Source organism: Ranitomeya imitator, chromosome 6 (assembly GCF_032444005.1).
Source record: "Ranitomeya imitator isolate aRanImi1 chromosome 6, aRanImi1.pri, whole genome shotgun sequence".
Lineage (NCBI taxonomy): Eukaryota > Metazoa > Chordata > Amphibia > Anura > Dendrobatidae > Ranitomeya > Ranitomeya imitator.
This window is the reverse complement of record NC_091287.1, coordinates 244,257,868-244,280,006: the sequence shown is the minus strand read 5'-3', so window position 1 is coordinate 244,280,006 and position 22,139 is coordinate 244,257,868. Positions and strand designations below refer to the sequence as shown.

The 22,139-nt window shown below is 41.4% G+C and overlaps 1 protein-coding gene across 2 annotated transcripts in view; it reads right to left on the bottom strand.

Moving 5' to 3' along the window:
• The window catches only part of LOC138642408 (uncharacterized), a 125,528-nt gene that overhangs the window by 7,691 nt on the left and 95,698 nt on the right, over window positions 1-22,139 (bottom strand). For both annotated transcript variants that reach the window (XM_069730539.1, XM_069730538.1), the window contains 6 exons: window positions 10,240-10,281; window positions 10,010-10,117; window positions 6,733-6,789; window positions 5,928-5,985; window positions 5,604-5,786; window positions 1,874-2,410 (listed from right to left, as the gene is read on the bottom strand). In XM_069730539.1, coding sequence (XP_069586640.1) covers window positions 1,874-2,410; window positions 5,604-5,786; window positions 5,928-5,985; window positions 6,733-6,789; window positions 10,010-10,117; window positions 10,240-10,281 — 985 coding nt within the window. The remainder of the gene's footprint in view (window positions 1-1,873; window positions 2,411-5,603; window positions 5,787-5,927; window positions 5,986-6,732; window positions 6,790-10,009; window positions 10,118-10,239; window positions 10,282-22,139) is intronic.

Here is a 22,139-nt window from a genome sequence, read left to right as displayed (position 1 = left end):
ATTTATCTTGAAAACAAGCTTGAACCACTCCGTAGACGATTGTATCTGAAAAAATTGGCCCATGAACTAGTACTTGGAGAGCTACGCAGGAGAAGCGTGAAAACAATTGGTATCCCCTCTCGCCTTCAAGTTCAGCTCAAAAGGTTCCGCCCAGAAGATGATGGTGAAAAGTCACCATCTGCACCACCTCACAAAAGAAGGAGATGCACCACCTGCCAAACGGAAAGCGGAACCAGAAGGCTTTCAAATTATGAATGTCTCAAATGTCATAAAGCAATTTGCCTGACACATGCAAAAATGGTGTGTAATTCTTGCTATTTGCTCTGCAAGTGTGGCTTTTCTGGGGAAACCTCAGCATCTACTTCTGATTGAATATGTTTTTAATAGTACTTAAGGTACCTTAAAATTAAGTTTGTGTTCAAAAATTTTCTTTGTACATTTTTTTGAGAGAGTCGAACTGGGGACTATTTGGCGGGAGTTTTGAAAAGTTTGTATTTCATAGTTATTAGTTTTATGTTAAGTAAATGTTTTTTTTTGCAACTGATTATGTGTAGTCTCTTTTATTACATCCCTATGAAGGTCACTGATCACTTTTAGAGCACTGAAATTGCAAACATTAGATATTATAGGTATTTTTCCAGCAGGCGCCTGACAGGCACATTGTATGTGAACTTGTTAGTCCGAATATTGTATGTGACGGAGGGTTAACAATCTCATAGATAGCATGCCAAGGCATAAAAGTGCAAGTATTATTGCATATGGTGCTCATACTCTATACTGAATAATCCAAAATGTTTTCCATTTTCTCATTATTTCCATATCCGTAACATGTCAATTGATACTGTGATTTTCATAATTCTACATAATTTCCTTCTTGGTGTTGTCAGTTCAATGCTGTATATATATGAATTCAGCTAGTATTTCCTTAAATAGTTGTTCTGTTCCTTTCTATCTGAAAATTCATGCCTAATTCTCCTTAGCATGATATGGTGTTCTCATGGTAAGCCCTTGGGATTTATATCCTTTTATGTTACCTGAGATGGGTCACCATCTCAGTTACCTAGAAGCTCCTGTATGTTGAAATTGCATTGACTGTATTTACATAAGTTTGTCCTTCCCACCATTGGAGAATTTTAATCACATTTACTGATGATGGCTAGACAGTGCCTGCCATGCATTTATTATGAAGTAGAACATAGCTGAGCCTTCGGGACTGTATTCTTATAATCCTTATCTGAAAATATACAGACAAAAGGATAATCACACTGACCCCAGTACAAGCAGAGATGATATTGGGCCTGTATCCCACGTGATGCCATACTGCTCTGATGCATCACGGAATTGGAGTGTAAAGGAATAAAATGCAGGGTGAAACAGCAGTATCAAGATGAGGCTGAGCTACTTGGATGTAAGTACATTCTATATATAAAAAGTGCATAGTGTGAGACTGTGGATACAGGAATGGAAAAAAAAAGTTCTGCACTGCTTCGTTAAATTTAAGGAAGCAAATTCTCTACGCAGACAACCTAGTGTTATACAGTTGTTAAAAAAAAGCAACTCTTTTCAATGTTTCTTTACAGGTTGGGATTTTTTTTTTCTAAAAAAAAAAGCTGCTGCCAGATGTTTACTGAAACCAATAGTGAAACATAAATGGCAACAACAAAAAAAAAGCATTGTTTGTGGTGCTGATCTCCATTGTAGTGATTTTTTTTTTTTTTTGGGGTGGGGTGGGGTGGGGTTGAGGGGTTAATGTTTTCCATTTTTAAAAAAAATGCAGCATACGTCTAGGACTCGTGAGGGAATTTGAAGAAAAAAAAACACAACCTAAAAGATCTCACTAATTTCAGTGTAGTGTTTGTTTCTTTACACTTACCCTGAAGAGCAGGATAAAAGGGAGAAAGGGTACGAAGAATATTTGTCACAGTACTTGCATCTTGGCCTTTGAGAAGTTGAAGTATGTCAGGACTCAAAGTATTGGACGTTTTTCCTTGTGGTTTGCTTGATGAGCTTGATGAAGGCGTTTCAGAACTAGGCTCCAATGAGCAGTTGCTAGTGGAACATGATGGTCCAGGAACAGCGGTATTTTCCTCAGCACCTAAATCAAATGGCTTTGCTCTGTCAGCATCATTTAACGACTTAGTTTCTTGGACAGGCTTAATATTTGAAGTGTTGTCATATGACCTCTTCTGAGAGATACTATTCTGCATCTCTCCACCAAATGTGTTAGAAACTTTTTCATTGGGAACACTACTTTTTCTGTAAGTGTCAGCATTTGAAGAGGAATGTGGAGCGGACACTTCAGATGAGCTTTGCTGGGGGGAAACCATGACATTTATATTGGAAGAAGAGGAATGCATGGTAGGCAATTCATAGTGCTCCATGTTTTTACTCTTTTTTCTGTACGGAGATTCTGAAAGTAAATTAAAAAAACATTATGTACAGTCACCTCTGCATGAATGTAAGCTTAACAACATTCCCATTTATCCCACTTTCCCAGTAAATGCATATTTTTTTAAAAAATTTTTGTCCAATCTGCTTCAAACATTTCTTTAAGATTGTTTTATGTGACTATCTCTTGTAAAATAGAACCTTGAAAGTCTCAGAGATTTACAGTATCTTCCATTTTGTTAAATACCAACATATTAAAGGGGTTTGATCACTGGGAAATAACAAAATTGTCTTTACATAGTACTGCCTCTCCAGCGGCGTCTGGCTAACAACATTCACACTGCAAAATACCTACTTCATACAGACCCAGCCTAAAAACCTTTGCACAAAACAGATTTTCTCATACTCATGTTAGATCTGTGTTTTCCTACAGCGAAAGCACCTAACAATTATAGTTTATGGGGCTGCTCATAAAGGCCCCTTCACATTAAGCGACGCTGCAGCGATACCGACAACGATCCGGATCGCTGCAGCGTCGCTGTTTGGTCGCTGGAGAGCTGTCACACAGACAGCTCTCCAGCGACCAACGATCCCGAAGTCCCCGGGTAACCAGGGTAAACATCGGGTTACTAAGCGCAGGGCCGCGCTTAGTAACCCGATGTTTACCCTGGTTACCAGCGTAAAAGTAAAAAAAAAAAACACTACATACTTACCTACCGCTGTCTGTCCCCGGCGCTCTGCTTCTCTGCACTCCTCCTGTACTGGCTGTGAGCACAGCGGCCGGAAAGCAGAGCGGTGACGTCACCGCTCTGCTTTCCGGCTGACCGACGCTCACAGCCAGTACAGGAGGAGTGCAGAGCACAGCGCCGGGGACAGACAGCGGTAGGTAAGTATGTAGTGTTTGTTTTTTTTTACTTTTACGCTGGTAACCAGGTTAAACATCGGGTTACTAAGCGCGGCCCTGCGCTTAGTTACCCAATGTTTACCCTGGTTACCAGTGAAGACATCGCTGGATCGGTGTCACACACGCCGATCCAGCGATGTCCACGGGAGATCCAGCGACGAAATAAAGTTCTGGACTTTGTTCAGCGACCAACGATCTCCCAGCAGGGGCCTGATCGTTGGTCGCTGTCACACATAACGATTTCCTTAACGATATCGTTGCTACGTCACAAAAAGCAACGATATCGTTAACGATATCGTTATGTGTGAAGGTACCTTTAGGCTGATTTTTTTAGTAGACCGAGTGTCCTACAAACAGAAAAAAAAACAGACGAGTCCAATTTTGACACTAGTCATTGCCTGTGTCCGTGAAAAACTCGGATAGCACTCATGTCATTTAGTGCTATCTGTTCATCATTGACTGATGGTGGCTTCCCAAACTTCTATCAAACATGTTTATTTTTAATATTATGAATGCTGATGGTAAAAATTGACACATGAACCAAACACATAGGTCCTATTTTCATCTATACACAAAAAAAAAAACTGCAGTGTGAAAACGGCTTAAGGCTACAATCACGCATCCCTGTGAAGGTTGCCAACCCGGAGGAACAGACAGGTTTTTTTCTCCGGTGTCATCCTAGTTGCATGTGGTTTTTTTTCCTCCTTTTTCTTCACTGAAGTAGGTAACCTTTCTGAACTTCTTTATTCATTGACTCTTTGGATAAATTCACACAAGATTATAAAAAGTCATACAATTTTCATGTAAAAAATGGTCACGTTTTGAAATGTATTGTCACTGGTATGCAATCCATATGGCATCTGTTTTAATATGCAGTGGGTATAAAAAGCCTAGACACTCCTGTGAATGACAGGATAGTCATATAGAAAGTTCATACCAAGTAGTATAATTACAGAACTTTATCTGTACAATGCAATTGAAAAATAAACTGTAATCATTTCGGGTGGAAATAGAAAACTTAGGAGCAAAAAATAATGTGCTTGCATAAATACACAGACCGTTGAATTTGTAATTTGTTGACATATCCTTTGAATTTATCATATTATTCAGTGTTTGTGAGTCAGAGTCTCAAAAACACATGGCCCAGGTAGAATCAGCAATCTTTGCCCACTCTTCCTTGCAGGAGCACTCCAAATCTGCTTGATTGTGAGGGCATCTCCTGTGTACAGAACCCTCTTCAGATCAGCCCAGAGGTTTTTGTTTTTTTTTTTAAATTGAATTCAGATCTGGGCCATTCCAAAACTTTGATTTTCTCTTTGTGAAGCAATTTCTTTGTTAATTTAGAGGCATGCTTAGGAGTCATTGTCATGCTGAAAAATGAAATTCCTCTTCATCTTTTTAGCAGAGGCTGAAGGTTTAGCTGCGAAATTGTCTGCTCTCTCAACCTTGACTGAAGCCACAGTTCGAGCTGCTGAAAAATAGCTCCAAAGCATAATGTGGTCTCCACCATGGGTATGATGTTCTTTTAATGAATTTGCAGTGTTGGATTTGCACCAAACATACCTTTTGGATTTATGACTAAAAAGTTCAACCTTCGCCTCATCATACTACAAAGCAGTTTCCCACATGTTTTTGGCAGAATTGATGTAAGTTTTGACAAAATGTAGCAGGGATCGGATGATTTTTTTTTTTGCTAGAAAAGGCTTCTATCTTGCCACCCTACTCCAAAGGCCAGACATATGAAGAATATAGGCAATTCTAGTTACTTATATGCAGTATACAAACAGTATGTGCCAGAAATTCCTGCAGCTCCTTTAATGTTGCTATAGGCCTCAAGGCAAGCTCCAGAGCCAATTTTCTTCTTGTCTTTTCATCAGTTTTTGAGCAACGTCCTGTTCTAGGTAATGTCAGATTTGCGCCACTTCTAGATAACCATCTTCCCAGTGTTCCATGGTATATCTAATGATTGGAAATTATTTTGTGCCCTTCTCCTGACGGATAACTTTACTCAATGAGATCATTTTAGAGTGTTGTAAGCTAATTACGGATAATGAATTTTGCCGATATAAGCAACTAAGAAAATGTCAGGAAAATCCTAATAGAAAAATGTAACTTCTTATGAGGTTAATCAGAATGATTAGTGTTTAACTCTTGAAATCAGTTTTATTCTCAACAGAATTGTACAGATTATGGATGACATTAAAGATGGAAAAAGTTCAATAATTATTCTTTCTGGTTGGATTTTGCTTACATGACAAAAAAACTGGCATTTGAAAAATGTAGTCTACTTTTCATATCTACATACACATACCAGTGGGACTGTTGATATTGCGAGGTGCATGAAAATCGTAAGAAGAGAATTCAGACTCCTCAGGTTTGCGTTTCAATCCCTTGGCATTTTCAGCTTGTTTTGGCATATTGAATTGGTATGTAGACACGGGAGATGATGAGTCTTCTGTATGCCATTGCATTTTTGTTTGTGCACTCTTCATACCTACATAAATGATAAAACATTAAAAAAAAGAGCTTACAATTTTCTATAAATATTGGGCATATAAAAATAGCAATATACTTTTCCACAAAAAAAAAAAAAAAACAGTTTGATTATGACAACTAAACTTAAATATAACAATACCTTGATTTGCAGGGCTTTTTTCAGTATGCAGGTTTTCAGGACTACTTGAAGGAATACTCTAGGGGGTAAAAATCCATAAACATGAATGTAGTGCGACATACATTGTTATAGCTATGAGTAATAAAAATTCACATAGTGCATATGTACAGAATTTATTTTTATCTAAATGGAGCTGAATAATTGTGCAGCTTCACCCTGACTTTAGAAATGTTGGTCCAAACCTATATTAAGGGCACTATTCTGCAGATGTTTTTACACTGCCATAAATATAAGTAAAATTAGCAAAAATAAATTAATACAAAAAAAACGCATTAAAAAAGCACCGTGTCACAAGGCAAAAGTGATAACTAAGTGGCTCAGGAAACAAAACAGTGACTTCTTGGGTCCATGGTCAGGACAATTCCCAGACCATGAGAAAATCCCATTGAGAATTGCGCTTATTCCTCAAAAAGCAAGTAGACATCAAAAACACAGAAATTGTGATAATCTCCAAGCACTGAGTAGATAAGAAGGTAGCCATCAGTCAGGATTTGGCCCAGAAACTGAAATTCTGCATGTCATGGCGCATTGCAGAAGTCATGAAAATCAGGGTCAACACTGTGAATACTGAGACTTTACATAAACTTGAAGTATTGGTCAATAAATGAAATGAAAAACTGAAAAAGGATTATTTAATCAAAACTACTTCATGTCTACCAAGTGACAAAGCACATCAGGTACCACTCATTTCTTTGTGCTGCCCTCAGATAGGGCAGCATAAATCTTGAAATATTTAAACTGCAGTTTTTTTCCTTTAAATACTTACTGTTGATGCTGGGATGGATTTTGTGGAAATGCTGTCTGGCCCTGGGGAATCTAGTAGCTGTAAATTTAAGAGTTACTGGGTCAGTGAAACATGTATTGCTAAACTTGAGTAGCCAGACAGAGAACACAACACAAAAGTTCGACTTCTAATTACACAGTGACTTTAAAAGCATACTGAAATAATACATGAAAGAGAATCTGTCAGAAAGCCTTCACCACCCAAACTACTTATATGTGCATGTAGCTCTTTCAATGACAAGTCCAACAATATCTTTACATGGACAGTTCATTCTTACATTAGGGTACCGTCACACTATACGATTTACCTACGATCACGACCAGCGATATGACCTGGCCGTGATCGTAGGTAAATCGTAGTGTGGTCGCTGGGGAGCTGTCACACAGACAGCTCTCCAGCGACCAACGATGCCGAGGTCCCTGGGTAACCAGGGTAAACATCGGGTAACTAAGCGCAGGACCGCGCTTAGTTACCCGATGTTTACCCTGGTTACAAGCGTTAAACTAAAAAAAAACAAACAGCACATACTTACATTCTGGTGTCCGTCAGGTCCCTTGCAGTCTGGTTCCCGCACTCAGTGACTGCCGGCCGTAAAGTGAAAGTGAAAGCACAGCCGCTGTGCTCTGCTTTCACTTTACGGCCGGCAGTCACAGTGCGGGAAGCAGACGGCAAGGGACCTGACGGACACCAGAATGTAAGTATGTGCTGTTTTTTTTTTTTTAGTTTAACGCTTGTAACCAGGGTAAACCTCGGGTAACTAAGCGCGGTCCTGCGCTTAGTTACCCGATGTTTACCCTGGTTACAAGCGAACGCATCGCTGGATCGCATCGCTAGATCGGTGTCACACACACCGATCTAGCGATGACAGCGGGAGATCCAGCGATGAAAGAAAGTTCTAAACGATCTGCTACGACGTACGATTCTCAGCAGGATCCCTGATCGCTGCTGCGTGTCAGACACAGCGATATCGTAACGATATCGCTGGAACGTCACGAATCGTACCGTCGTAGCGATCGAAATGTTATAGTGTGACGGTACCCTTACTCAAAAATCAGCATTTGAATTGATATGCAAATGAGGCCGAAGGACTGTGAAAGAGCTGCAGCCACTGTCACTCCAGCTCTATTGCTCACCCAGCACTGCCATCTCCTGCTTGATTGATGGCTCATTTGCCTGAAGTCAAACAGCAAAGAAGGATGTCGGTCAAGCAGGAGGGAGCAAGAAATAAAGCTTGAGTGACTGAGGCTTCAGATCTACAGCAGTGTCTCAACTTCATTTGCATTTCACTTTAAACACTAATTTCTAAAACAGGAACGGAGTGGCTACGTAAAGGTATTGCTGGACTTGCCTTCGAAGTGCTACACGAGCATATAGATAGTGGTGAAACTGATAATAGATTCCCTTTAAGAAAAGGTCTTGCTTCTGCAACTAACTTTTTTTTTTTTTTTTAGAGGTGTCCAAAAAATTAAGCAACTTTGAAAATAAATAGAAAATATTTTTTTCTCTCAATCTAGAGCTATTTACGGAGACGTATGGGTCTTCATGACAATTAAAAAACACACTTAACTATCCCCTACATCTCGGTAGCTTACAAACCTAGCTTTCTAAATGAAAAGAGCTAACAATTTTCAATATTTTGGCCCACAGAGTCATGTGAGGTCTTGTTTTTTGTGGGACGAGTTGATGTTTTTATTGGTAACATTTTTGGGCACATGACAATTTTTAATCGCTTTTTATTCCGATTTCAGGGAGGCAAAATGAACAAAAACCAGCAATTCATGAATTTCTTTAGGGGGGGGTTAGAGCGTTTACACAGTTCCGCATGTGGTAAAATTGATAAAGCGGTTTTATTATTCGGGTCAGTAGGATGACAGCGATGCCTCATTTATTATCATTTTTTATGTTTTGGCGCTTTTATACAATAAAAACTATTTTATATAAAAAATAATTATTTTTGCATCACTTTATTCTAAGAGCTATAACTTTTTTATTTTGCGGTGATGGAGCTATATGGCGGCTTGTTTTTTGTGGGACAAGATGACATTTTCACCGGTACAACGTTTATTTATATCCGTCTTTTTGATCGCTTGTTATTCCACTTTTTGTTCAGAGGTATGATGATAATGCATTTTTTTTGGGCTTTTTTTAATGGTGTTCACTTAAAGGGTTAACTAGTGGGACAGTTTTATAGGTCGAGTCATTACGGACGAGGCGATACCATATATGTGTAGTTTCATTGTTTAGATTTTTTTTTTAAATTCAAATATTTATTTAGTGATGGAATAAATATTGATTTTTTTCATTATTTAAAAAAATATATTTTTACAATTATTTAAAAAAAGAAAATGTTTTTCAATCTTAGTGTTACATTTTGTCCCACTATGGGACACACCTTCTCGGTAGGCAAATCGATTCTAAAGCATGCAGATCTGCATGCTACAGAAGCTGTGAGCGCTGCAACTTCTGTACACTGAGAAACTTCCTGATATGCACTGCGCATGACAGGAAGTCTCTCAGCTCTGGAGACCCGGATGTCCTCATCACGACATCAGGTCTCCATGGCAGCGAACGGGACCCTGCGTCATGTCGTGGGGTCTCCAATCTAAAGGCAGAGGGGCCGTCAGCCCCTCTTCCGGCTCCGGAACGCTGCAATCATGTTTGATTGCAGTGTTCCGGGGGTTAAAGTGCCGGGAGCGGTCCGTGACCACTCCTGGCACTTAGTGCCGGGTGTCAGCTGTGAAAATCAGCTGACACCTGGCCGCGATCAGCCGTGCTCCCCCCAAGAGCGTGGCTGATCGCCTGTGATATACTATCCCGTCCATGGGCATACAGGCCCAGGGCACATGGACGGGATAGTACGTCTGATGTCAGAAAGGGGTTAAGGGCATAAAAATATAACATTTGAAAATTGTTGAATTTTCAAAAAAAATTGTCAAATTTTCGATATAACGTCCAAAATGTACCACTACTATAAAAGTACAACATGTCATGAATAAACAATCTTAGAATCACTGGGAAATGCTGAAGCGTCCCAGAGTTATTACCACATAAAGGGGCACTGGTCAGAATTGTAAAATTTGGCCTGGTCAGAAATGTGAAAACAGGCTGGAGATGAAGGGGTTAATGGCAGAGGTACTATGAATAAAGACATCTATAAAACTGCGAAACGATATGGCTCAGAACAGCTGTCTCAATATGTACTTCCTTTACCTAAGTCAAAGCTATAGGACACAATGCAATTTTGGAATATGGTACTTACTTTTAATCCTTTGTATTTTAAAAAATACTGCTCCAGTTGGTCGCTCAGATGCTGTGTCAAGTTCAGTACTATGTTTGCTTCTTCCCGGGATGAGATCTTGAATTTTTCCTAGAAAATGTCAATTGCGTTGTCTTACATTACAATTTTATATGGGCAAAGGAAAATACAAAAAATGTTTAAAATATATAATTTACTAAGACATTCTAAAGTAAAATCTACTATTAACTTACCGAATAATTTAAGGCCATTTGTCTTTTATCTAAATCTTGAGGCTGTAAAGAAACAATATCCATAATTATTAGTTTATTATTTAAATAATTCCAGAAAATGATTTTATACGGTTTCAAATTAAAGCACCATTCCAGTGTTGTTGTTTTTTCACCGCTGGAGTGGTGCTTTAAACGAAAGTCCCTTGTTCCCGGTCATATAGTCACCCCCAGTCATATTCACCGTTTTTCAGCACCGCTCTGATTCCGCATCGCCAGCTTGTGAGCGCAGCTTATATCTGGCAATGAGAGCCAGAAAAAGCAACTCAGAGGCTTACATTGATTAGTGACCTCCGGCTCGCCCAGCAAACACTGGAGCAGTTGGCAGGTCACAAACTGCAGCAGCCGGACCACAATGGCGATGAAAAAGAGATGAAAACGTAGGAAGGTGAATATCAGACAGGGGACTTGGATTTTAAGCACCACTCCAGAGGCAAAATAAAAAAAAAATGTTGGAGTGGTGCTTTAAGATACAAGCAGATTCGGACTGTGTTCACACTGGAGTCAAGGCTTAGGTTTCTCATGACTTCAGTTTCAAAATCTTAACAGACTGGACACCACTGACTTTAAGGGGAACTACCAAGTTTCCTTTTTCCTATGTTTCATTGTGTAAAATAGCGTAGAAGACTACGCTATTGAATGAGAAAAGATTACTACCAACTGAAAAACCAGTCAGAATGAAAAATCAATTTGAATCACACATAAGGCCATGTTCACACAGTGCGTTTTTTACTGCGGAACCGCAGCGGTTTTGCCGCTGCGGTTCCGCAGCTGTTTTCCATGCAGGGTACATAACAATGTAACCCTATGGAAAACAGTCACTGCTGTGCACATGATCCGGAATTTCGTTTAAAAAGCCGCGCAGAATAGCTGCGGCAAAAAAGAAGGAGCATGTCACTTCTTTTTCCTGAACCGCAGCGGTTCTGCACCCATAGACCTCCATTGTGAGGTCAAAACCGCAGTAAAACCCGCAGATCAAAAATATATCTGCGGGTTTTACTGCGATTTGATGTGCAGAACCGCTGCAGCAGGAAGTGCGGGGGAGCGGGCGGAAGTGCGTGGGCGGAGTGTGGCTGCCCCCCCGTGCTCCGATCCCGCCCCCGTGCTCCGATGCCCCTCCCCCCGTGCTCCGATGCCCCCCCCCCCCCCCGTGCCCTAATCTCCCCCCCCTTATACTTACCCGGCGTCCCGGTGTCCGTCCGGCCGTCTTCTCCCTGGGCGCCGCCATCTTGCAAAATGGCGGGCGCATGCGCAGTGCGCCCGCCGAATCTGCCGGCCGGCAGATTCGCTCCAAAGTGCATTTTGATCACTGAGATATAACCTATCTCAGTGATCAAAATAAAAAAATAGTAAATGACACCCCCCCCCACTTTGTCACCCCCATTGGTAGGGACAATAAAAAAAATTAAGAATTTTTTTTTTTTTTTTTTTTCACTAAGGTTAGAATAGGGGTAGGGGTAGGGTTAGGGGTAGGGTTAGGGGTAGGGTTAGGGTTAGGGTTAGAAAACTGCATAAAAAAAGGATCAAAAAACGCATCAAAAAACGCATCAAAAAAGGACAAAAAAGGACCAAAAAATGGACCTGCGTTTTCTGCCAAGAGCTGCAGTTTTTTAAAAAAACAGTCCTGAAAAAAAAAGGATGGAAATCCTGAACGTGTGAACATACCCTAAAAGGTTAAACATTTTCTTTCAACAATTTTTTCTCTAAAAACAACAAAGAGAAAGCCATAAGTGTAAATAAACCATAAAGTAGTTTATGAAAAACACAGGTCCTCATGCAGAATGCGCTATGGAAATTTATAGCATCTGAGACAAATACAAGAATATCTTTTCGTCCTGAACGCAGTATCCTTCTCTGTTGATCCTTATGCAGACATCCGTGGATCTCAGTTCGATCTCGCAACGCAATAAAAGGACTGGTTGCTACTCTCCAGCCCAAGCATGAAAGCTATATATATTTCTAGGAGAGCGTCACACTCAGGTCCGGAGAGACGCGGCCAGCAGCCTGTGACCGGACCAATTTGCCCAGAAGTCTGCTTGAGCCCTAAGGCCCCTTTCACACATCAGTTTTTTGCCGTCAGGCTCAATCCGGCGAATTTAAAAAAACAGATCCGTTGCAAAATGTGAAAAACTGATGCAACGGATGCGTTTTTTTGCTGGATCCGACTTTTTTTTTTTACCTGGGAATGTTGGACTTCCTGTTCCTGTTCTAGAGAGGGAGAAAGAGAGAGAGATAGAGAGAGAGAGATGGAAAATGCACGAGTTTTTGAAAAAAAAAATTAATCTGTTGCCGGATTCCATCATTTTACCTCACGTTTCTTCCGTTTTTCGCCGGATCCGTCGCTGTGACGGACACAAAAAACGTTCCTATGTACGTTTTCTCCGGCCGCCGGAAATGACGGATCCGGCTAAAACGTGAGGTCATCCGTTGCAATCCGGCGCTAATACAAGTCTATGAGAAACAAACAGATCCGGCGGCAACTTTTGCCGGATCCGGGTTTTTTTTCAAAATTCGCAGGATTGTGCCTGACGGCAAAAACCTGATGTGTGAAAGGGGCCTAAATGTTGTTTTTTTTTTTTTTTTCATTTACCTCCTTCAAATAACAGAATCCATTGACTCTTTACACTGATGCAGAAAATCTCAGGCAGAGACTGAATAACAGGCAAAAGTAAATTTTCTCATATTGGATTTAATTATATGGTCATATTTGAGATGCATTTTCTATATTCTTTTTGTCCCAAATCGTATAATATACACAGAGTTAACAAACACAACAATAGCCATATAAACAAGCTTTGTATGTATGTGTGTATGTCCTGGCATTGTCAGAATGTCACTAGAGTCTACCATAGCTTACAGAGAAACTGTGTCAACCACAAGTCCCTTCCCAGATCACAAGACTCCAAATCAACAATATTGCATAAGAATTCTTTAGTTCCAGTGGAAAAAAGAGAAAAGGGATTATTTAATAAGTGCTCCTCTGTTCTCTATATTTAAATAGAGAATTCATTACTTTCCAATGACCCCATTGGAAAGCATATTCAATTACTTTCCAGTGGGGTCAGGGCTGCAAAGCATACGGCGATATCCCAAAGCTAGGCATCACTGTTGTAAAAGCTATTTGACATATGCACTTTATCCTCACTTAAAGGGTTATATCAAGTTGCAATGTATACAGCACCAAGCTTAGTAAAGCAATCAAATGTAATGCCAGGTCAGTCCCATATACAATCGTATATCATGAACCTAAAATTCCCAGTTTCTACTTAACAATGGTAAAGAGATACTGGGAGTTGTTACCAGTCACCATCAAATTGCGAGCCATAGTACTGATGAGATGTAGTCAGTATGACAAATAAACATGCACATCCAGGTTTGGGTATCTATGTCATCTGCTGGTGTAGGTCCACTACGTTTTATCAAGACCAAACTCAGCGCAGCCGCCTACCAGGAAATTTTAGAGCAGTTCATGCTTCCCTCTGCCAACAAGCTTTTTGGAGATGGAAATTTCGTTCTCCAGCAGGACTTGGCACCTGTCCACATTGCCAAAAGTACCAATACCTGGTTTAAAAACAACAGTATCACTGTGCTTGGTCAGCAAACTCGCCTGAACTTAATCCCATAGAAAATCTATGGGGTATTGTCAAGAGGAAGATGAGAGACACCAGACCCAACAATGCAGATGAGCTGAAGGCTGCTATCAAAGCAACCTGGGCTTCCATAACACCTCAGCAGTGCCACAGGCCGATCGCCTCCATGCCACACTGCATTGATTCAGTAACTGATGGAAAACGAGCCCTGACCAATTATTGAGTGCATTTACTGAACATATTTCAGTAGGCCAACATTTCAGATGTTAAATAATTTTTCAAGCAGATAATGACTTTTGGGTTTTCATTGGCTGTAAGCCATAATCATCAACATTAATAGAAATAAACCCTTGAAATAGATCACTTCATTTGTAAGGACTATCTAATATATGAGTTTCACTTTTTGTATTGAAGAACTGAAATTAATTAACTTTTTCATGATACCATATTCTAATTTTGTAAGATGCACCTGTATGTCTTAACTTGTTACTCTTTTTTTTTGTAGCTTGTATCTCTAAACATCATGCATGGATAGCTGCAGAACAACAGTCTGTGTGTCCACATTTTTTTCCACTTGAGTCAACAGGGACCATTGATCTAGGCACCAGAACTTCCTGTTCCTGTTCTACAAAGGCAACACCACACTCCTATCACATTTACTGATAATGATCATGGTTATCACACTCAAATCACACAAATTTAACAAAGAAGTTGACAATTTAACTTCCTTGAGAGTATATGTATGGACTTTTAGGAGGATATAGGAGAGGATAATCACAGTTATCCTACTCTGGCAGAGATGGTACTGGCTCTTGAAGCCAATGTGATGCTGTGCTGATTCATCATATGATTGATAACATAGTGAAGATATTCAAGATGTTACTTGATCAGAAGTGCATACAATATACTTTGAAGACGAAATGATGTGCTAGACAATTATGTTGAGGGTGCAGGTATGGATAGTTGTGTTTCCCCTACAGGTTTTTTATGAATTACAAAATCCTATGAATACAATTTTATTTTAATGGGCAAAGTTTGGTACCTAAGAATTCTATTGTGAAAGCATATAAAGCAATTATGGTAAAAACCACCAAACTTCTGTTTGGAATATTAATTGGTGATGTAGGTAGCAAAGCATGAAAGGACTTTGTTCCACATTCTGACACTACATAAGGAAGCAGCATTACATAAGTAATTACTATTCTATGTGGCAGTTTTTCAAAGCAAAAATGGGCAGCAGTATATTCCTGCCCAGGTCTCAGAACTAATGCATCAGGATGCAGCAAACCCATGTAATAAAGATGGCGTCAACACCGATGCAAAGTACTGATGAGACAACCACTCACAGCCTACCTTTTCATGGAGGGGGTGGTTGCTTAGTATTAAAATTGCAAAGAAAAAAGGCTTGCATAGGGCGCTGGTCACACGCAGGTAGTGCTTAGCAATCACCAAAACCATGAACTGGTAGGCTGTGAGTGGTTGTCTCATCTGCATTTTGCACCTGTGTTGCCGCCATCTTTATTACATGCATCCTGAACGTGCATTATTTCTGAGACCTGGGCAGGTAAATACTGCTGCTATTTTTTTGCTGCGTGAATTTTTTAGGGGAATTCTATTTCCTCTTGTGGCTTTGCTTTTGCCCTTTTTTCAAAGCAAAGTGCATAAGGCTGGTTTCAATTATCCATGAAACATGAACTGTTCTTGCATCAGAAAACTCATCCCGACAGCCGATAAAACAGCTCAGGTCAGAAGACCTGGTTTTTGGGCCAGACCTTACAATGCAAGAACAATGTCAGTCAGGGCCGGTGGGCGTGGTTACAGCAGCCGCTCGGTATTCTGAGTGGGGACTGAACCAGTGTCGCCCCCGTGACTGAAACCGAACGCTGCCAGGAAAAATAAAATGTAATTTTCTCCCGGCAGCATTCTGCTAAGTGCAGGCGCTGAGCAGATTAGTAATGCTATTAACCTGCAGATTAAACGGAACCTGTCACCCCCCCAGGCGTTTTTAACTAAAAGAACCACCTTATGCAGCACTAATGCTGCATTCTGACAAGGTGGCTCTTTTAGTTCGGGTCCCTGCAAACGCTGAAACAATCGCTTTTATAATTTGACCCTCATACCTTGAAATAGACCTGGGGGCATGTCTTTTCCCCTACACAGAAGCGCCTCCCAGCCGTCAATCAGGGCCTCTGTGTGCCGGGCACCGCCTCCTTTTCCTTCATTAGCGTCCCCGACGCCACAAGTTGTTTTGTTTTTTTCGGGCATGCGCAGTTGCACTGCCCTTCGAACTTACAGCACAGGCAGGTTATGGGGTGACATGCTCCCTTTAACCCCATAACTGCAGGTTAATAGCATTTTTTTCTAGTGACAGGTTCCCTTTAAAGGGAACCTGTCACCCCAAAACTCGAAGATGAGATGCGGCCAACGGCATCAGGGGCTTATCTACAGCATTCTGTAAAGCTGTAGCTAAGTCCCCGATGTACCTTGAAAGATGAGAAAAAGAGGTTATATTATAGTAACGCAGGGGCGGTCCCGCTGCGGTCCAGTCCGGGGTCTCCCATCTTCACAGGATGACGTCCTCTTCTTGTAGTCACGCTGCATCTTGTAGTCACGCTGCAGCTGTGAAGGGCAAAACAAAATACTGCAGTGCGCAGGCGTCGGGAAAGTTCAGAGAGGCCCAGCGCGTGCGCTGGGATATACTCAGTGTTTTTTTCAGCATTAGCAGTATTGTATTTTGTCATTTGGGTTACAACCATTATAAATTATGGTATCAAGCACTGTTTGCACTTTTTTGCACTGTTGCACATTTGATAGCATTCATTAATCATTATCACTTTTATGTAGTATGGTTTTATTTTTACACTATACATTGAAATATTCATAGTGTTTGATATCGGTTTATTTCACATTGTTTTTGAGTATTATTTACATAATTATATATATATATATATATATATACATATATATATATATATATATATATATATGTATATATATGTATATATATATATATATATATATATCTATATATATCTATATATCTACATATATATATAGAGAGAGAGAGAGAGAGATAAATAATTTTTTTAGCATGGTATTTTGGTATATTTATTAAATGTTGGGCTCGCTTGTTACTGAGCCTGCGCCCGCTGCGTCTCATTCATTCCCCAGTTGCTTACAGCCAGGATCGGTTGCATTAGCAGCGCTCCCGGTTGTAAGCTTTATCTCCCCCAGATACTGCGTGGGACACTCGTTATATTGGTCTACGACGATCAGGGAGTATACTTTTGCTTTTTTATTTTATTTTTATTACAGAAGATCAAGGGCTTTGCTTTGGAATGACAGAACAATAAAAATATGGTCAAAATTGTGTGGTGTTTTATTTAATTAAAAGATTTTTTTCTGCATGTGTGTGTTTATTTAACCCTTTAACCACTATAGGATTAGTAAAGGATAGGTGTCTTATTGACACCACTCCATTACTAAGCCGACTTAATGTCACATTACAATAGCAAGGTGACATTAACCCCTCACTACCCGGCTTGCCACCACTACAGGGCAAGTGGGAAGAGTCGGGCAAAGCACCAAAATTGGCGCATCTAATAGATGTGCCTTTTCTGGGCAGCTGCAGGCTTCTATTTTTAGGTTGGGGGGCCGATATCAATGGCCACTTACCAGCCTGAGAATACCAGCCCCCAGCTGTGAGCTTTAAATTATTTAATTTTTTTTTTTTTTTTAAAGCGTGAGGACCCTTCTATTCTTGATAACTAGTCTTAAGGTACCTTCACACTGAACAATTTAACAACGATATCGCTAGCGATCCGTGACGTTGCAGCATCCTGGATAGTGATATCGTTGTGTTTGACACGCAGCAGCGATCTGGATCCTGCTGTGACATCGTTGGTCGGAGCAGAAAGGCTAGAACTTTATTTCGTCGCTGGATCTCCCGCAGACATCGCTGAATCGGCGTGTGTGACGCCGATTCAGCGATGTCTTAGTTGGTAACAAGGGTAAACATCGAGTTACTAAGCGCAGGGCCGCGCTTAGTAACCCGATGTTTACCCTGGTCACCAGTGTAAATGTAAAAAAAAAAAAAAGCTCTGCTTCCCTGCACTGTCAGCACCGGCCGGCCGTAAAGCACAGCGGTGACGTCACCGCTCTGCTTTACGGCCAGCCGGCGCTCACAGTCAGTGCAGGAAGCAGAGCACCGGGGGACAGACACCGGAATGTAAGTATGTAGTGTTTTTTGTTTTTTTTTACATTTACACTGGTAACCAGGGTAAACAGCGGGTTACTAAGCGCGGCCCTGCGCTTAGTAACCCGATGTTTACCCTGGTTACCAGGGGACTTCGCATAGTTGGTCGCAGGAGAGCTATCTGTGTGACAGCTCTCCAGCGACCACACAGCGACGCTGCAGCGATCGGCATCGTTGTCTAGATTGCTGCAGCGTCGCTAAATGTGACGGTACCTTTACTGAAGCTGACAGCAGGGGGTTGCAGCCCCAGCTGTGAGTTTTGTCTGGCTGTTTTTTTTTTTAATTTATTTATAGCGCAGGAGCGGCAGATGAAAACTCCTATCCGCCACTCCTGCCCTCACTGTAATTAGCGGCTGTAGATGTCAGATGATGGGATAATAATAATAATTTTATTTATATAGCGCCAGCATATTCCGCAGCGCTTTACAAATTATAGAGGGGACTTGTACAGACAATAGACATTACAGCATAACAGAAATCACAGTTCAAACTAGATACCAAGAGGAGTGAGGGCCCTGCTCGCAAGCTTACAGACTATGAGGAAAAGGGGAGACACGAGAGGTGGATGGTAACAATTGCTTTAGTTATTCGGACCAGCCATAGTGTAAGGCTCAGGTGTTCATGTAAAGCTGCATGAACCAGTTAACTGCCTAAGTATGTAGCAGTACAGACACATAGGGCTAATAACTGCATAAAGTGAATGAGAACATGTTGCAAGGAACCTGATTATGTTTTTTTTTTTTTTTTTTAATGGGCCACAAAGGGATAGTTAGGTTAACGCGTTGAGGCGGTAGGCCAATCTGAACAAATGAGTTTTTAGGGCACGCTTAAAACTGTGGGGATTGGGGATTAATCGTATTAACCTAGGTAGTGCATTCCAAAGAATCGGCGCAGCACGTGTAAAGTCTTGGAGACGGGAATGGGAGGTTCTGATTATTGAGGATGCTAACCTGAGGTCATTAGCGGAGCGGAGGGCACGGGTATAGTGGTAGACTGAGACCAGAGAGGAGATGTAGGGTGGTGCTGAGCCATGGAGTGCTTTGTGGATGAGGGTAGTAGTTTTGTACTGGATTCTTGAGTGGATGGGTAACCAGTGTAATGACTGGCACAAGGTAGAGGCATCGGTGTAACGGTTGGTGAGGAATATGATCATGGCTGCAGCATTCAGGACAGATTGGAGCGGGGAAAGTTTTGTAAGAGGGAGGCCAATTAGTAGAGAGTTACAATAGTCCAGACGAGAATGAATAAGTGAAACAGTAAAGGTACCGTCACACATAGCGACGCTGCAGCGATACCGACAACGATCCGGATCGCTGCAGCGTCGCTGTTTGGTCGCTGGAGAGCTGTCACACAGACAGCTCTCCAGCGACCAACGATCCCGAGGTCCCCGGTAACCAGGGTAAACATCGGGTAACTAAGCGCAGGGCCGCGCTTAGTAACCCGATGTTTACCCTGGTTACCATCCTAAAAAGTAAAAAAACAAACGCTACATACTTACCTTCTGCTGTCTGTCCTCGGCGCTCTGCTTCTCTGGTCTGGCTGTGAGCGCCGGGCAGCCAGAAAGCAGAGCGGTGACGTCACCGCTCTGCTTTCCGGCTGACCGACGCTCACAGCCAGAGCAGGAGGAGTGCAGAGCACAGCGCTGGAGGACAGACGGCTGTAGGTAAGTATGTAGTGTTTGTTTTTTTACTTTTAGGATGGTAACCAGGGTAAACATCGGGTTACTAAGCGCGGCCCTGCGCTTAGTTACCCGATGTTTACCCTGGTTACCAGCAAAGACATCGCTGAATCGGTGTCACACACGCCGATTCAGCGATGTTTACGGGGAGTCCAGCGACGAAATAAAGTTCTGGACTTTCTTCGCCGACCAGCGATCTCCCAGCAGGGGCCTGATCGCTGCTGCCTGTCACACTGGACGATATCGCTAGCGAGGACGCTGCAACGTCACGGATCGCTAGCGATATCGTCTAGTGTGACAGTACCTTAAGAGTTTTTGCAGAGTCGAAAGTAAGAAAAGGGCAAATTCTAGAAATGTTTTTGAGATGCAGATAAGAAGAGCGAGCCAGTGATCGGATGTGGGGGGTGAATGAAAGCTCAGAATCAAGTATGACCCCAAGGCAGCAGGCATGTTGCTTTGGAGTAATGGTGGAACCACACACGGAGATGGCAATGTCAGGCAAAGGTAGGTTAATAGAGGGAGAAAACACGAGGAGTTCAGTTTTTGACAGGTTCAGTTTCAGAAAGAGGGAGGACATGATGTTAGAGACAGCGGTAAGACAATCACTGGTGTTTTCTAAAAAGGCCGGCGTGATAACAGGAGAAGAAGTGTATAATTGGGTGTCATCAGCATAGAGATGGTACTGGAAACCAAATCTACTGATTGTTTGTCCAATAGGGGCAGTATACAAAGAGAAGAGGAGGGGGCCTAGGACTGATCCTTGAGGAACCCCAACAGTAAGGGGAAGGTGAGAGGAGGAGGAACCAGCAAAAGATACAGTGAAGGAGTGGTTAGAGAGATAGGAGGAGAACCAGGAGAAAACGGTGTCCTTGAGGCCGATGGAGCGGAGCATAGTGAGGAGGAGCTGATGATCCACAGTGTCGAATGCTGCGGAGAGATCCAAGAGAATTAGCATGGAGTAGTGACCATTAGATTTAGCTGTTAGTAGGTCATTAGAGACTTTAGTGATGGCAGTTTCAGTAGAGTGTAAAGAGCGGAAACCAGATTGAAGAGGGTCGAGAAGAGAGTTATCTGAGAGATAGCGGGTAAGACGGGAGTGGACCAGGCGTTCGAGGAGTTTAGACATGAAGGGAAGATCAGTATTCCCATCAGCTGACACCATTGATTGGAGGTGAGATTTCCCCGCTGATCAGAAGAGGTGTTTTTGCCGCACTGTCATGCATATGACAATATGTCAAACACTAAACACTTGAATGGGAGGGTCCGTGCTGGACGACAGGCTGCATGGACGCATCATGCATCCTGTCGTTTAGTTGTAGCAGAGCCGAGTGTGACGTCACATCCGGCTCTCCTTGACTTTTCTGCAGCAAATACTCTGCAAGAAAAGTCAACCTTCCGCATTTGCTGCGTTTTCTTTCTCCATCCATTCAAGGGTGGAAAAACGCTGGAAAAACGCTGAAAGAAGTGACATGCCCTATGTAAAAAAAAACGCTGCAAAGCACAAAATACTGATCACACAAAAACCCAATGTGTGTGCATGAGATTTCTGAAATCTCATAGGCATTGCTGGTACTTTAAAAAGCAGCTGAAAATTAGCATTAAAAAACTCAGCAAACATGCCCTGTGTGAACTTGCCCTAATAGGTTTTACATATTATAATATTCTATTGTAGATAAAAGCAGGGGTATTAGCAAATCATGGTTATTCGATAGTAAACTTTTCTAGAATGAAACATAATACAATGAAAAAATATATGAATGTAATTAAACATTTATCAGATTTTTAGAGGGTCTCAGAGATCATTCAAACTTCATTTTCTGTATTTTATCCTATTTACCTTTCATAAGGACACTATACGGAGACATTTCTCCCTTTTTTCTGTATTTGGATGGATTACAGCACACGGCCAACTGCTGACCATATAAATGTAGGAGATGTGTGCATGATCGTTGTGCTTGTGGTTTTTTGTGTTTAATAATATATTACTACGTAATACACAATGCAATTTCTACATATATTTGATGTAACATTTCACAATTTTTATATTCACTTATACACATTCCTACACTCTTCACAGTTATCCATCTTATATTTGTCACCCACATTGGCACCACTTTTACCTTCACTCTTCATCTTACACCAGTAACATGCATATGTACCAGTAGATATGATATTTGTATGAGTCATGTTCCTTAACCCCTTCATGACCTTGGGATTTTTCGTTTTTCCGTGTTCGTTTTTCACTCCCCTCCTTCCCAGAGCCATAACTTTTTTATTTTTCCGTCAATTTGGCCATGTGAGGGCTTATTTTTTGCGGGACGAGTTGTACTTTTGAACGACA